This window comes from Erythrolamprus reginae, chromosome 3, assembly GCF_031021105.1.
Source record: "Erythrolamprus reginae isolate rEryReg1 chromosome 3, rEryReg1.hap1, whole genome shotgun sequence".
In the NCBI taxonomy this organism is placed as follows: domain Eukaryota; kingdom Metazoa; phylum Chordata; class Lepidosauria; order Squamata; family Dipsadidae; genus Erythrolamprus; species Erythrolamprus reginae.
The window spans coordinates 68691756-68707143 of NC_091952.1; the positions used below are offsets into that span (position 1 = coordinate 68691756).

Sequence of the window (15388 nt, forward strand, 5' to 3'; positions counted from 1 at the left end):
TTGTTATTAAACACATTTATATGTCTGCCCAATTCATACATGACAAAGGGTCACAGTATATGAATTGCATTACATTACAGTGTTCCCTCGATTTTCGCGGGGATGCGTTCCGAGTCCGCCCGCGAAAATCGAATTTCCGCGAAGTAGAGATGCAGAAGTAAATACAGTGATCCCTCGATTTTTGCTATCTCGTTCTTCGCGAAACGCTATATCGCGATTTTTCCCACGCGATGACGTCACTCTCTTCCTTCCTTTCTCATCTTTCTTTCTCTATCTTGCTTCTTCCTCCCCCACACTCTCTTCCTCCCTCTCTCATCTCTTTCTTTCCTTCTCTCTCTTTCTCTATCTCTCCCCCTTTTGCTGGCGGGCGGGCGGCGGGCGGGCGGGGGCATCAGCGAGGAAGACCCAGGGAAGGTTCCTTCGGCCGCCCAGCAGCTGATCTGCTGGGCGGCCGCAGCAGCAGCTGATCTGCTGGGCGGCCGCAGCAGCAGCAAGCAGACGAAGATCGGGGTTTCCCCGCCGCCCACGCAAAGGGGAAACCCCGATCTTCGTCTGCTCGCTGCTGCTGCGCTGCTGAGCAGATCAGCTGCTGGGCGGCCGAAGGAACCTTCCTTGGGTCTTCCCCGCCGCCCACACAAACTCCACCATCTGCACATGCGCGGCCATGAAAAAAGGGCGCGCATGCGCAGATGGTGTTTTTACTTCCGCAACCCTACATCGCGAAAAATCGATTATCGCGAGGGGTCTTGGAACGGAACCCTCGCGATAATCGAGGGATCACTGTACACTATTTTTGGCTATGAACAGTGTCACAAGCCTTCCCTTAACACATTAAACCCCTAAATTACAATTTCCCATTCCTTTAGCAACCATTTAGATTATTACTCACCATGTTTATTTATTAAACTTTACTTTAAAAAATATTTATTAAAGGCGGATGAAAGTTTGACAATGACATATGATGTCATCAGGCAGGAAAAACCGTGGTATAGGGGGGAAAACCGCAAAGTATTTTTTAATTAATATTTTTGAAAAACCGTGGTATAGCCGTTTCGCAAAGTTCGAACCAGCGAAAATCGAGGGAACACTGTATTCCATTTTCTTAGCTGCTTGTGTGCTAAAGAAACCATGATCTGTAATCTATAACAGAGAACCCGTTTGACATAGTGGTTAAGGCTAGAAACCAGAAGACTCTGAGTCCCAGAAAACTGTTGTGTTGGTGCAATAGGTTGAAAAGCTAGATATAAAAAATTGACTACTTTAAATTTAGTTTAGTCACATGGGGAAGCTTCCAAAAGCTTTGAGGAGGAGGAGTTACAGAAGAGGTTTCATGTGAAGTTTCACCTTAATCATTGTCTCATCCAATCTTTACAGGCTATACAAACTATCTTTAAAATTTCTTGCAATATGTTTTTCTGATATGAGGCTATTTTTGCATATGGCTAGGTCAGAATGATGCTAGAAAGAAGATTTGAAACATGGCGTAGCTTCTGTTGAATTATACTGATTTAGAACAATTAACCTCTAAGATTTCCTCTTCTAAAAAAGCAAAACGAAAGGTGACCAACCAGTATTTGTGAGTGGGGTTTTCCCAACCAGTGGCATGGAGAGAGCAGGAGGAGAAGGCAGATCAGAGGCATCGTCCGAATCTTGCATTCCTCCAATTGTATGTGAGTGTCGCCTTTCCTTGGTCTCTTCCTGGGGTTGGATTTGATACCTGCCAAAATCAAGAGATAGAGAGGCATTAATGACAGAGACTGGCAGCATTTTGAAGGGAAGTAATTTGACAAATGCCACAATGATGCAGTTTAACATAATTAAATTAGCCAGTTCCTATTGCATGGGATTTTTACAATTCTATTCTTGGAAATTTATTCATTTACCACATTTCTATACCATGATTCAGAATGGTTTACAATAAAAAAAAAATTTAAAATTTAAAAATTAAATTAAAATCTCTGTTCTATCTCTATTATTGAGATCTAATGGTGTAATTTTTATATTCAAAGAAATCAGTTTAAAAGAATAGGGTGTAATCTAAAATTATAAGATGCTCAGGGAGAATCTAATAAATTCTGATATTAGAATTATATTAAGGAGGCATGGCTCACAGGAAGATAATAAGCTACTTCGTATTTTCTTATGAATGCTGGATATGTCATAATCATTATCTAAGATATCATTCTCAAGGGAAATAAATCAGGACTAGTGTTACAATACAGTTCAATACAATGATGCCGAACTAAGCCATCAAAGGACTGAGTCACTAGTGTATGTAATTATTCAAATATATATTTGAACTCAACAACAGAAAGAAGTATTTTATATTGATTTGCACTTGTAAACTTTTAAAACTTTTTTTAAGTTTTGCTCATTCACTTTAAATATATCTTTTAAAAAATACTTCAATAATTCAATTATTGAAATATAAATATAATTATTTATTATTATAATCAACTCTCATGGATTTCAGTGGATTGATTCTGATTAATTCTCTGACCATATACTGTATCTTTTGTTATTTTTCTGAGAGATATTTGTATATATTTATATTTTATATATAATAATAATAATTTTCAAATTCAAATTCAGCAAAAAAAACATGTGATCTATATATATACTGTATATACACAAATAGCTCTCAGAAAAATAACAAAAGATACAGTATATGGTCAGAGAATTAATCAGAATCAATCCACTGAAATCCATGATAGTTGATAATCATGGCTAAATTGATTTCAATGAAACTTGATGTAATCTATATCGGAATTATAGTTGGAATTGCTATATCAGATATGATCAAGAACAGAGTCAAGAAGTCAAGACTGTAGCCAGATCTCCAGTATTATATAATTTGAACAGAAAAAGAGTGGACTGTAATTATAAATTACCTTAGTGAATTGATTTGCTATGGCCTTCTGACTTACCAATGCTGTGGAATATCTTGTTTGCTGCTGAAGTAATGACTATGCAACTGGCTCATAGTTATACAGCATTGGCATGGGGTAAACTCACATTTTTAAAAATCTTATTTCATCAGTACAGGAAGTTAGACATGTTTTACCATTTTACTGATAATAAATAATAGGTAACACAAAGAACAATTACCTCAGTCCCTTCTTGGGTAACGTATTCCGGTCACGGTTAGAGCTGCAGGAAGAAAAATGAGCAGTAGTGCTTGTTCATTATTTGCTTGAATCCAGCTGTGGTGCCTGATAAGCTATAAACTGATCGTGAATTTTGGGGAATAGACCCAATCAGGCAACATACAAGTCCAGAGTCTCTATTTGCACCAGCTGAGTCACTGCAACTTTGCCATGTATATAAATGAAAGAATCACAAACTAAAAATTATGGTGGGTTTTGTTCCTGCATTGGAATGCTACGTATTACTGAACATCCAAAATATACTATTTAATTCTATGTATATATGCCCTATGCCATATCCTTTTTCATCTTTTCATCTAACTTTTGAATTAGATTAAAAATTAAAAAAACCTCCCATAAATTGAACCTGGTGAAATGTGCAAATAAAGCACATGCTTGTGATTTGTTTAGCTGATGGAAGTGATTTGCACTTGTGGCTTCCTAGAGAACTTTTTTTTACTTTCATGTCTATCAATTTATGGTTGTTTAATGACAGTTTTGAAGACATTATGGATTGGAAAGAATGCTTTACATTCTGTAAAATACTTCCATCATAAAATATTGCATCATTCCAGCTTCAGTCACATGATCATGATCTGGAGGCTTAGCAACCTATGATACTTTTTGCAAAGTGCCCTGCAATCATGTAATCACTATTTGCGATCTTCTCTGCTGGATTCTGCAGAAAGTCAATGGGGAAGCTGGCAGGTTGCAAGTTACTGTCAACTACCAAAGGTTTCCCCTCCTTTCCATGTGCAGAGAAGGTGAAGTGAGTGAGAAATTCTTTGTTGGGCTGCAGAAACAAAGTTTGAATCTTCAGATTCTCAGTTTGAGTTCCTTTCCAAACATGGGGGGGTAGGTGGGGTTGAAGTATCCCTGCAGAGTACTGAAGAGATGGAGATGGGATCTTTGTGATCTCTGCCTCTTCTCTCCATTCCAGGGCATGAAGTCTCTCCCATGCAAGGAGAAAAGTTGCCCGACCTCCTTTGGAGGCAGCTCTTTTATTCTCTCCAATTAACGACCTATGGAATCGTTCAATGGCTGCAACTGGGAGAGCTGAAATTGAAGTTACTGAGCAAATCAGTCACATAAATTCTTTCTTAACAATCACTTTATTCTACGACTGAGATTCCAGCCCTAACTGTGGTCGTAAGTTGAGGACTACCTGTAGCCTGTCAACCAAGTATTATCCAGGTCTGATCTTGCTCCACTTTTACCGGACAAGGTTGACTCAGCTTTCCATCCTTCTAAGGTCAGTAAAATGAGGACCCAGATTGTTGGGGGCAATATTCTTACTCTCTGCAAACCGCTTAGAGAGGGTTGTAGAGCACTGTGAAGCGGTACATAGTCTAAATGCTATTGCTATTGCTAGATCAACCAAGATTGGGTAAGGGGTGCCACCTACTTATGAACTTATTTATTTTTATTTCTATCCAGCCTTTATTATTTTTATAAATGACTACAAGGTGATGAACACATCCAGCACACCTTCCACTTCCAATTTACCCATAACAAGTGAGCTGGACTGAGAGAGACTGGGCAAAAGTCACCCAGCTGGTTTCCATGGCTAAGGTAAAAAGTCTCTTTCTAAAAGTTCTTATGGAACACTATCGTGAAAAATATCCTCCCCGTAGCAAAGGTAACCCATTTCTCTTCTTTTACCTTTCCAGGTGTGTAATTCTTGGGCTACCAGTCCAGGCTATCTCACTGGATTCTTCCTCAGCAGCAACAGGAGGCGTAGAGGCAGTGGTAGGTGCAGCAGTGCTGCCTACAGAGAAGGCATTGTGCAGGTTCATAGGCATCTGTAAGGATTCCATGCTCCTGTGTAATCCTGAAAGCTTGGAGTACATGCGGGTTTCCTTGGGGATGCTGTAGCCCCCCATGAGCTCCAGGCCCTGGGAGAAGCTAGCAGAGTTAATGTTAAGGACCGGAGCAGGGCTTGGTGTGAAGCATGACGTGAGATGGGTACCCACGTTTACAGTCGCCGGGTGTGACTCTTGCAGTTTACCACTATGCATCTGATGGAGATCATTTGAAGAAGGGATGTCTAGACTGTTAGAGTTCACCTTGTCTAAGTTTGCCAAAGAAGGGGCTTTTACGTAGCTTTTGGCAGCTGACCTGCAAAAGAGGAGAACAATATTGAGACAAAGTTTGGTATAGTTTCTGACATTGCATGCCATGATTGCTTCATGTATTCTGAAAACATATCTAGCAGAAGTACCGTACATTAAACATTTGCATAGGAAATAAAGAACAACAACTTTCTGCTACATTGACACTCGTATAAGAATGCTTTCTTTCAGGAAATATTCCCACTACCTCAAGTCATCCCAATGCAACCAGGACTCAAATCAGACACTGAGTAACACTTAAAAATAAATAAATTGAGGGTTTAGAAACATGGAAGATTGACGGCGGAAAAAGACCTTACAATCGATCTAGTCTGCACTTATACTATTTCCTGCATTTTATCTTAGGATGGATATATATATATATTCGACACAAAAATATGTAACCCTTCCCTGGTACAGAGCTGAAGGAATTGGATTGGACACTGTAGCCTAGAGGTTAATTCTCTGCCTTACAAGGCAAAGGTTGCAGGTTCAAGTCCCAGGTTTAGCAAAGGGGACAAAAGTCTTGATATGTCTTGTGCCACCGCCATGAATTTGGCACACTTCTCTAAAGAAATTCTGAACATATGATCACAGGAAAACCACAGAAACTTGCTTTTTCAATCAGGCCTTTGATTCATCTAACTTAATACTATTAAGACTAATTGGCAAAAGCTTGCCAGAATTTCAGGCAGAGATTCTGAGAGATTACATCTTCAGTTTATGTTGCCTACAATATTTATTTAGCAATATATAAAATGAAATATGCAGTAATTAATAGTATGGCCAGGTAATCTAATAGCTATACCTGCAGTTTAAGAGATGCAGTACCTGAATGCTTATGATGTATAATTGAAATTCATAAGAAAATGGTATTTCATGCTTATTAGAGCCTGATATTAGAGCTATGGCGGCACAGTGGCCAGAACGTAGTACTGCAGGTTACTTCTGCTGACTGTCTGCAATTTGGCAGTTCAAATCTCACGAGGCTCAAGGTTGACTCAGCCTTCCATTATTCCAAGGTTGGTAAAATGAGGACCCAGATTGTTGGGGAAAATATGCTGACTCTGTAAACCACTTAGAGATGGCTGTATATATAATTGCTATCACTATTATAAGACTTCTCAAAATGTTTCAAAATATCAGATTTTTATGCTAGATATAGGAAATATTTATCCTTTTTCTTTGTTGGTGATAGAACATTTATTAAATTTTACATTTTTTACGTTTTACATTACTCAGTACTCAGTTGTATTCAGCTTGTATTCAGCTTGTGTTCAGAATTCCAAGATTCTTTTTATAATTGCTGGATACATAAATATATTTTTTTAAAAATAAATTGATCAATAATACTAAAATATAGTTTCTCCATTTTATGAGTTCCTCAGAATTTGAGGAACTCTGTGAAGTTCCTCAAACTCTTTATGCAAATAATTTATGTAAGTATTAAAAATAACCAAATTCTATTAAATTTCACTTGACATCTTAATCTTATTTCATGAAAAAAAAACAAAATCTTTAAAATGAGAAATCTTTAGAATTTGGAAACCAATCCAGATTCAATCTTGCAATATTTACAATGCTTGATCAGGGAATCTATGGATCCACCTAATAGACATGCCACCTAGCCCAGGGATCTGCAGCATTGGCAACTTTAAGACTTGTGGATTTCAACTCCCAGAATTCCTCAGCTAGCAAAGCTGACTTAGCCCATAATTATCATGCTTTATTAAAATATCATAAATATATTTTGTCTGAGTCATAGCACTTTGTTCTAGTCATGGCACTCCAGACTCCAACATTTTATTCCTACAGCATTCTTGAATTAGAAAAAAAAAACAACACAAGATAAAGCCCTGGTCAAAATGACTCCAACCCCCATAACTAAATAACAAAAGTAAGTTCACCTTGTCCCCAATATGGACAGGAAAGAGTTACTGTGACTGGCAGACTATGAACTACAGACTACTATCCAAGAACGGAAGCAATTATTCACTTGTCTTCATATTTACAATCCCCTTTACAAGCATAAATAATTGCACAGCTATAATTAATTGCAATTATGTAATTGCCGTTACATAAATAATTGTGAACTCAAGCATCTTATTTTTTCAAAACCGCTGGTCCTACCTGAGGGGTGTTGGCGGCAGCTCAGCCTCTTTTGCAGGGATCTGGTGGCCACTTGGAGCTTTTGGGGTGCTTTCAGGGGAGCCCATGCTCTTGAGTGAGGCAGAGTCGGAGTCTAGTGCGACTGCTTTGGCTTTGGCCTTCTCCTTCTCCCTGTCGGTCTGATTCACTGGCCCTGGGGTGCTCCGGCTTGCCCCTATTTTAGAGGGTTCCTTGAGGCGTGAAACAGAAATGCCCCCCTTGGCACTGAGGAGGCTGGGATCGATGTTGCTGCTGACAGGACGTGGGCCGTTTCGTCCACCAGTGACACTCATAGAGCTAGATTTGGCAGGGCGTGGCAGGCTCCGGTACTGGATGTTGGTTCGGGCTCCTGGCGCCATAAACCCAGGCTCTCCTGCATTGGACACATCCAAGCTAGTTTTCCTGCCATTGACGGGTTTCACAGGGATACTGGAGTTCTTCTGGATCTTGCCAAGTGTAGCTGAGCCGCCAGCTTGCATCACTGTAGCAGTACCAGTCGCAGGAGGGGGTTTCTTGTTGTAACCAAAGGAGCCAGCGGTGGTGGTTCGTGTAAGCCCAGAGGGAGGCTTCTTGGCATCTAAAAGCCGATCTCGGCCAGCATCAGAAGATGAACGCTGCAGGCCAGCATTTTTCACAAACAGTTTGTTTTTGTCTGTTGCTTTTGCTTCCGGCTTACCTGAGAGAGGGGAGGAAAGATCAGCAAACAACATTTGGAATATTGTAGATACTGGAAATGGTGTGCCTTTACACAGATCTTTGAATAATAAAAATAAGTTACAATATTTCTATGTTATTAAAAATCTTATTATTACATTCTATACATCTGTGTATCTTATAGACTGAATACTGTTTTGGCCTTCCAACACCACCAACACCGTTTTCGTTCACCAAAACCAGGCTACTTTTTTGCAAAAACTGGTCCTTTTTTTGCAAAAACAGGATGTATAGGAGGCTTGGGAGGCCTGCAAAGGACAAAAACTGGATGTGCGGAGGCCAAAAACTATTTTTTTCTTGTTTTCCTCTTTGAAATCTAGGTGCATCTTATTTATTTATTTATTTATTCAATTTTTATGCCGCCCTTCTCCTTAGACTCAGGGCGGCTTACAATATGTTATCAATAGCACTTTTTAACAAAGCCAGCCCATTGCCCCCACAATCCGGGTCCTCATTTTACCCACCTCGGAAGGATGGAAGGCTGAGTCAACCTTGAGCCGGTGATGAGATTTGAACCGCTGACCTTCAGATCTACAGTCAGCTTCAGTGGCCTGCAGTACAGTACTCTACCTGCTGCGCCACCCCGGCTCTTTACTCTTATACAGTACTCGGATGCGTTTTATAATCTAAAAAATACGGTACATACATACATGTATGTTTGTGTATCTATCTCTCTCTCTCTCTCTCTCTTGAGTTACTTTCCTATTTTCCCACAACTCTGTGAGATGTGTTGGGCTGAGAAAGAGTGATTGGCCCACGATCAACCAGTTGCCTTTCATGTCATGGTCAAGGTGGCACTTCAACTCATGGATTTTCTAGCTATATGCCTAAATTATTAGATTAAATTTAACTTTAATTTAAGTCAAATTTTGCCCATTGGCCCTCTCTCCAGATAGCCAAAACCTGTTTCTGTCCCTTTCCACTCGCCAAGCCCCACTCCACAATATGAACCAAATCCATTCCCATAATCATGGCAGGTCATTAAAAAAAACCTGATATACTGTAGTTGCCTCATTGGAAACTTGTTGCTTTGAAATTCTGGGTGCAATTCTTCAGGAATGTCAGGATATTTTCTTTTGTGTGTGTGTTTGTGAGTGTGTGTGTGTGTACTAACTACAAGGCACAAAAGAAGAGATGAGGTTATAATAGCCTTAATATTCAACCAGAAAACAAAGCCTAGATTAATTTTGTAATTTTTTTCACCTCAAAAAGAAAGGAAAAGAGAGATGTTGGCCATGTTAGTCCAGTCAAATTGCTAGGTTCTTTCCTTTGGGTGGAAGATAAATAATTTACTCAAATCTGACATTTTGGAGTTCTGGGTGTCGTATCTGAGCTTGAAAGCACTCAGATAAAAAAGACAGAGTGTAAGATTTTTCCAATTAACAATGTCTTGTTGATAATTAACCTCTTTCATCTCCTCCTCCTGTTGTTGTTGTTATTATTGCTAACTGCAAGGACTTGTTCAGGCAGTCTCTGAGGATTGGGCACATTTGAATGGGGAAAAAAATACTCAGATGTAGTACGGTAATTGTTGCAATTGCAACATTTTTGCTCAGAATAGCTTTTTTTCATTCTGGTACCCTTGGATTTCTACTGGTCTAATGCTTCAACCATAATACTCAATTGCCATACTTCCTAAAAGATAATAAGGGATAGAGGGTTACTGAATGTAGTAAGAGGATGGATTCCCAGGAAAAGGAGTGTGTAAGAAAGAGGATGAAGACAGCCCTTCTCTAATAATTTAAAGACTATAATGTAAATGCAAACAGTAAAGCAGGGGTGGGCAGCAGACAGGACGGGGTGGGATGCAATTCCACCAGCGGAAATGAAGATGTGTGCGCAGCTCCAGCAAGTAGGCGGCTGTCACTTCCTGGATTACTGGTCTCGGCTTGGCTCTCCTTTTTCCCCCTGCTGCTACTGCTGCGTCTGCGCCCCTTGCTTTTTTCCTCTTTCCTCCTTCCTGGCCTTGGACGAGCTTCCCTCTCTCTTGCCTGGCTCCCCTCCAGCCTAATGCGGCTACCTCCCGCCTGAGGTGCAAGCAGAAGGCATGGGTGGAAACGGTGCTGGCAGCATTTATGCTTCTGGCAGCACCCGTTCGCCTAATTACCCAGCTTGAGGCGGTGTGTGTGTGTGACCCAGGAAGGAGAACATGGGAAACACAAAGCAAATTGTCACTCCAGCAAGCGAGTAAGGTTGTAAGTCGAGGATTTAAGTTCACTTGAACGATGAGGATCGTTCAAGCCACTCCCATCTGGTCACATGGCTGGCAAGCCACTCCTACCCAGTCACATGACCATTAAGCCACACCCACAAAATAAGCCACACCCACAGTGTGGCAGTAAAAATTTTGGCTGCCCATTACTGCAGTGAAGTGTTTGGTTTGGCAAGATTCCATCTATAGATGTGACAAAAGAACCAAACTTGGTTATTTTTGATTTGAGGCTTGACTTAGTCTGAAATATCTGAAGAGCCCCAAATTGGAGGTTGCTGGTTTAAAAGTTCCTAATAGTAATAAGATGACATAACTGAATAGTTACTGAGGAACAATGGTAGATTCAATAAAATACTTCTGGCCTTATTAGCATCCTAGAAATAGTTGCGTACTCCTGCTTGGACTCTGCAGACAAATGAGAAACAAATAAAAAGTGTAATTTCAATGACAATCTCACCTGCCACTTTAAGAGTCTGGGCTGTGTGAGTAATGGGGGAGGTCACTGCCACAGGTGGCGTCTTGCCCTTCTTCAAGGATCCTGGTGGGCCCAAAGTAACAGGTTTTTTCAGCTCCCCACCCTTGGCAGGAGCTTCATCACAGCTTTCAGAACGTTCCCGTCGCCACTTGGAGGAACTGTGCTCCATTTTCAGGCTCCCGCTGTCATAGTCCATCTTCTTCTGGGTCTTGTCCTCTGGTTCACCATACCAGTTTAGCCCACTCTCTGCCAATGACCGTTTCTCAGAATCTGTGCGTAGCTGCAGGATGGAAAACAGTGTCAGTCTTTCCTTCTGTGATACCCCTGCCCCCAAGATTACACACTCCTCCGTCTGGTTCAGAAATACACTGATACCTTGTCTTACAAACTTAATTGGTTCTAGGAAGAGGTTCTTAAGGTGAAAAGTTTGTAAGATGAAACAATGTTTCCCATAGGAATCAATGGAAAAGCGGTTAATGTGTGCAAGCCCAAAATTCACCCCTTTTGCCAGCCGAAGCGCCCGTTTTTGCGCTGCTGGGATTCCCCTGAGGCTCCCCTCCATGGAAAACCCCATCTCCGGAATTCTGTGTTTTTGCAATGCTGCAGGGGAATCCCAGCAGGGGAATCCCAGCATCGCAAAAACGAGCACTTTGCTGGCAATGGAAGTTTGGAGGTGGGGTTTCCCAGCGAAGGGAGCATCAGAGAAATTGCAGCATCGCAAAAACACTGAAGTCCTCGAAACCCCACCTCCGGACCTCTGTGTTTTTGCGATGCTGCGATTTCACTGAGGCTCCCCTCACTGGGAAACTCCACCCCCAGACTTCCATTGCCAGCGAAGCGCCCGTTTTTGTGCTGCTGGGATTCTCCTGCTGGGATTCCCCTGCAGCATCACAAAAACTCGGAAGTCCGGAAGTGGGGTTTCCCATGGAGGGGAGCCTCGGGAATCCCAGCAGCGCAAAAACGGATGCCCCGCTGGCAACGGAAGTCCAAAGGTGGGGCATCCCAGTGGCAGTGGTGGGTTTATAAGGTGAAAATAGTTTGTAAGAAGAGGCAAAAAAATCTTAAACCCTGGGTTTGTATCTCAAAAAGTTTGTATGATGAGGCGTTTGTAAGATGAGGTATTACTGTATTGTGACTTGGTTGCAACTAGTCATAGGCCCTCGGTCCTATATTGCCAAACAATCCTCTTCACAGTGGGCATGCCAGGGGATTGCCTGCATTTAAGGCACATATTTCACTGCTCAGCTGCAGCCTTTATACCATCAAAGACTTTAAAGCCTTTGAAAGCACTGGTTTGAAGAAGAGAGGTCTGCAGAGGTCTTGTTTTGAAAGGGCATATAGGCCCCCCATGCATTGAGAGGCAGAATTCAGAGCAAGCACTTAGTATCTGCCCAGATTTACGTTCTTATCCATCACAATAGGCAACACGACAAATTAGACGGATATAAACAGAATGGTCAGGGTGGCCTACCTCATGCATGGGTTAATATTAATCTTAATGATTGTAATGCAACTACTTTATAAGTGTAATCAGATTCAGATCCAATCTAGTATTTTAAGAAAAAAGACACAGATGAAAGAATAATTTTAAAAAATAACAATGCCAAAAATATTTCACAACAAATTAAACCATTTCAGTGGCAGCTGACAATAACACAAATTAAACAACAAATTCTGCAAAAAAAAAAATAATAATTTGCAAATAAGCCAGGGAAATGTACAATCTGAGAATAGAAAGGGTGAAAGGATATTAAAGTTACAAAATGGAAATACTGTAGGATAACAACAGATAATCAAAAGATATAATAGTACTAATCAATACTATTACAAATTGTATAAAGGAGAAGAAATTCCCCTGGCAAATATTGGTGAGTATTTGAAGGAATAACATTTATGAAAGGTTCCGGAAAAACAGAAACAACTAACAATTGACTTATAGGGAATTTTGTGAAGCAATAAAAAGGGCAAAATTGGAAAGACTAGGCAGTTTACCAGCCTCTTTAAACATTTTGAATATGAATCATTACAACTATTGCAAAACACAATGAATTATATTTTGCAAACTGGAAACATATCACATAGTTGGATGTAGGTCAGTAAGCATTTAATACCTAAAGAAACGCAAGACTTGACGTCACCATTCATTATTGAATTATGATTTTAAGTTATTTACAATGATTTTAACTGAAAGAATGAAGATGGTTTTAGTGAACTTTATTCATGAAATTCAATATGGTTTTTACGTAAAAGACAGCTAAAGGATAATTATAAGAAATACATTGGATAGTTTGGAATATCAGAAACAACCTAATGTTGCTTTTCAAAAGTACAGTGATACCTCATCTTACAAACGCCTCGTCATACAAACTTTTCGAGATACAAACCCGGGGTTTAAGACTTTTTTGCCTCTTCTTACAAACTATTTTCACTTTACAAACCCACCGCCGCCACTTGGATGCCCTGCCTCGAACTTCCGTTGCCAGAGAAGCACCCGTTTTTGCGCTGCTGGGATTCCCCTGAGGCTACCCTCCATGGGAAACCCCACCTCCGGACTTCCGTGTTTTTGTGATGCTGCAGGGGAATCCCAGCAGGGGAATCCCAGCAGCACAAAATGGGCGCTTCGCTGGCAATGGAAGTCTGGAGGTGGGGTTTCCCATGGAGGGTAGCCTCAGGGGAATCCCAGCAGTGCAAAAATGGGCGCTTCGGCTGGCAAAAGGGGTGAATTTTGGGCTTGCATGCATTAATTGCTTTTCCACTGATTCTTATGGGAAACATTGTTTCGTCTTACAAACTTTTCACCTTAAGAACCTCGTCCCGGGACCAATTAAGTTTGTAAGACGAGGTATCACTGTACTTTCGAAAGACAGCACCATAATTTTTGGTCTACCTACCGCTATGGCAGAGTTCCTACGGGAAGCCGTGGGGGTGGAAGGCAGGGAATTGAGTGAAGAACTAGCATTGAATTCTTCTGAACTGAGATTGTCTGAGGCATCGCTGAGGCCACTGCTGATGGAACTGCTTTCATCCCAACTGGAAGTGAGAGAAAAGATAAATGATTAGCATGATTTAGCACAGAGGTGCTGCATCTTCCCCATTCAATGACGTCCTGAAAGGGAAACCAAAGAGTATCAAATAACAGTTGCAAAATAATAAACAAAATAAAACAAAAGCAAAGATAAAGTGGTAAGATGGGACTATAACTGTTTAGTTTAATTAAAATCACCCGGTATGAGCCAAATCTTAGTACAGTGTTCCCTCGATTTCCGCGGGGGATGCGTTCCAAGACCGCCCGCGAAAGTCGAATTTCCGCGAAGTAGAGATGCGGAAGTAAATACACCATTTTTGGCTATGGACAGTATCAGAAGCCATCCCTTAACACTTTAAAACCCTAAATTACCATTTCCCATTCCCTTAACAACCATTTACCCACCATTATTACTGGTACTCACCATTGAATAAGACACTTAGTGATCCTGATATTTATAAACATAATTATTTATTAACAATAATTTTTTTTTGTTATTTATTTGCAAAAATTATTAGTTTGGCGATGACATATGACATCATCGGGTGGGAAAAACCGTGGTATAGGAAAAAACCCGCAAAGTATTTTTTAATTAATATTTTTTGAAAAACCGTGGTATAGGCTATTCGCGAAGTTCGAACCCGCGAAAATCGAGGGAGCACTGTAATTAGTCCAAAGAAAAAGTTGCCAAAGACACTGAATATCCCGGGCCAAAGAGCTCATGTTCTGGATCAACTATGTTTCACCTGGTCCTTCCACGAATATTAGATTTCCATTCCAGTAATTCCCAGCTGCCAAATATTATAATGAGTTTGGATTATAGGAATTAGTCCAAAACATCTGGAAGGCATGACACTAAAGAAGTCTATTCCAGATTATTTTATTTATATATTCATTGGACCTTAGCATTCCTTTATTAAGTTAGCTAACTAAGATAGGCCAAACAATGCTAAGTGGATTGTTAGTTTCCATTATTTCCACTGCTCATCTAGGAAGGGCAAAGATTATTCAAAATGCCAACACACACACACACACACACACACACACACACACACACACACAAATAAGGCAAATTTAATCTTGTTTGAGTACATTGCAATGATGCAATTTAATCACTAATGCAGACGGAAAACATAGAGAAATCCTATCTAAAAATGAGAAATGGCAAGTTGGAGAACGATGATGAGAAACTATTGCCAATCTTTCCACATGGGACAAGGAGTCTATGAACGCCCTGAACCGAAAGAAGCTTCTTTCCATCTTAGAGAGGCTGACAGGAGCAGGTGCTTGGGGGAAGGAAAAGCAATGTGTCTGTTTGTTTATCTCACTAAAAGGCTTCATTCATCTCTTCTGGTATTTTACACATTAAACTCCAAGATGATTAGCCCAGATGCATTCAAATAACTGCCCATGTCTGAGCTTCTCTTTAAAAAGGCAAGCTTTCCAAACATGTCCATGTATCCTGTATGAAAAGAGCTAATTATCAAAGGGATTAATTACTTGGTTATGGGGAGTTGTAGTTTGCTCCTGGTTAAGCCCAGTTCTGAGGAACCAGTA

The 15388-nt window shown here is 40.5% G+C and overlaps 1 protein-coding gene across 17 annotated transcripts in view; it reads right to left on the minus strand.

Moving 5' to 3' along the window:
- The window catches only part of NAV1 (neuron navigator 1), a 320658-nt gene that overhangs the window by 34048 nt on the left and 271222 nt on the right, over positions 1-15388 (minus strand). For 16 of the 17 annotated variants that reach the window (XM_070745727.1, XM_070745729.1, XM_070745728.1 and 13 more), the window contains 6 exons: positions 13698-13836; positions 10789-11086; positions 7388-8081; positions 4809-5264; positions 3109-3150; positions 1569-1717 (listed from right to left, as the gene is read on the minus strand). In XM_070745727.1, the coding sequence (XP_070601828.1) occupies positions 1569-1717; positions 3109-3150; positions 4809-5264; positions 7388-8081; positions 10789-11086; positions 13698-13836 (1778 nt within the window). The remainder of the gene's footprint in view (positions 1-1568; positions 1718-3108; positions 3151-4808; positions 5265-7387; positions 8082-10788; positions 11087-13697; positions 13837-15388) is intronic. The other variant, XM_070745723.1, reaches the window with a different exon arrangement.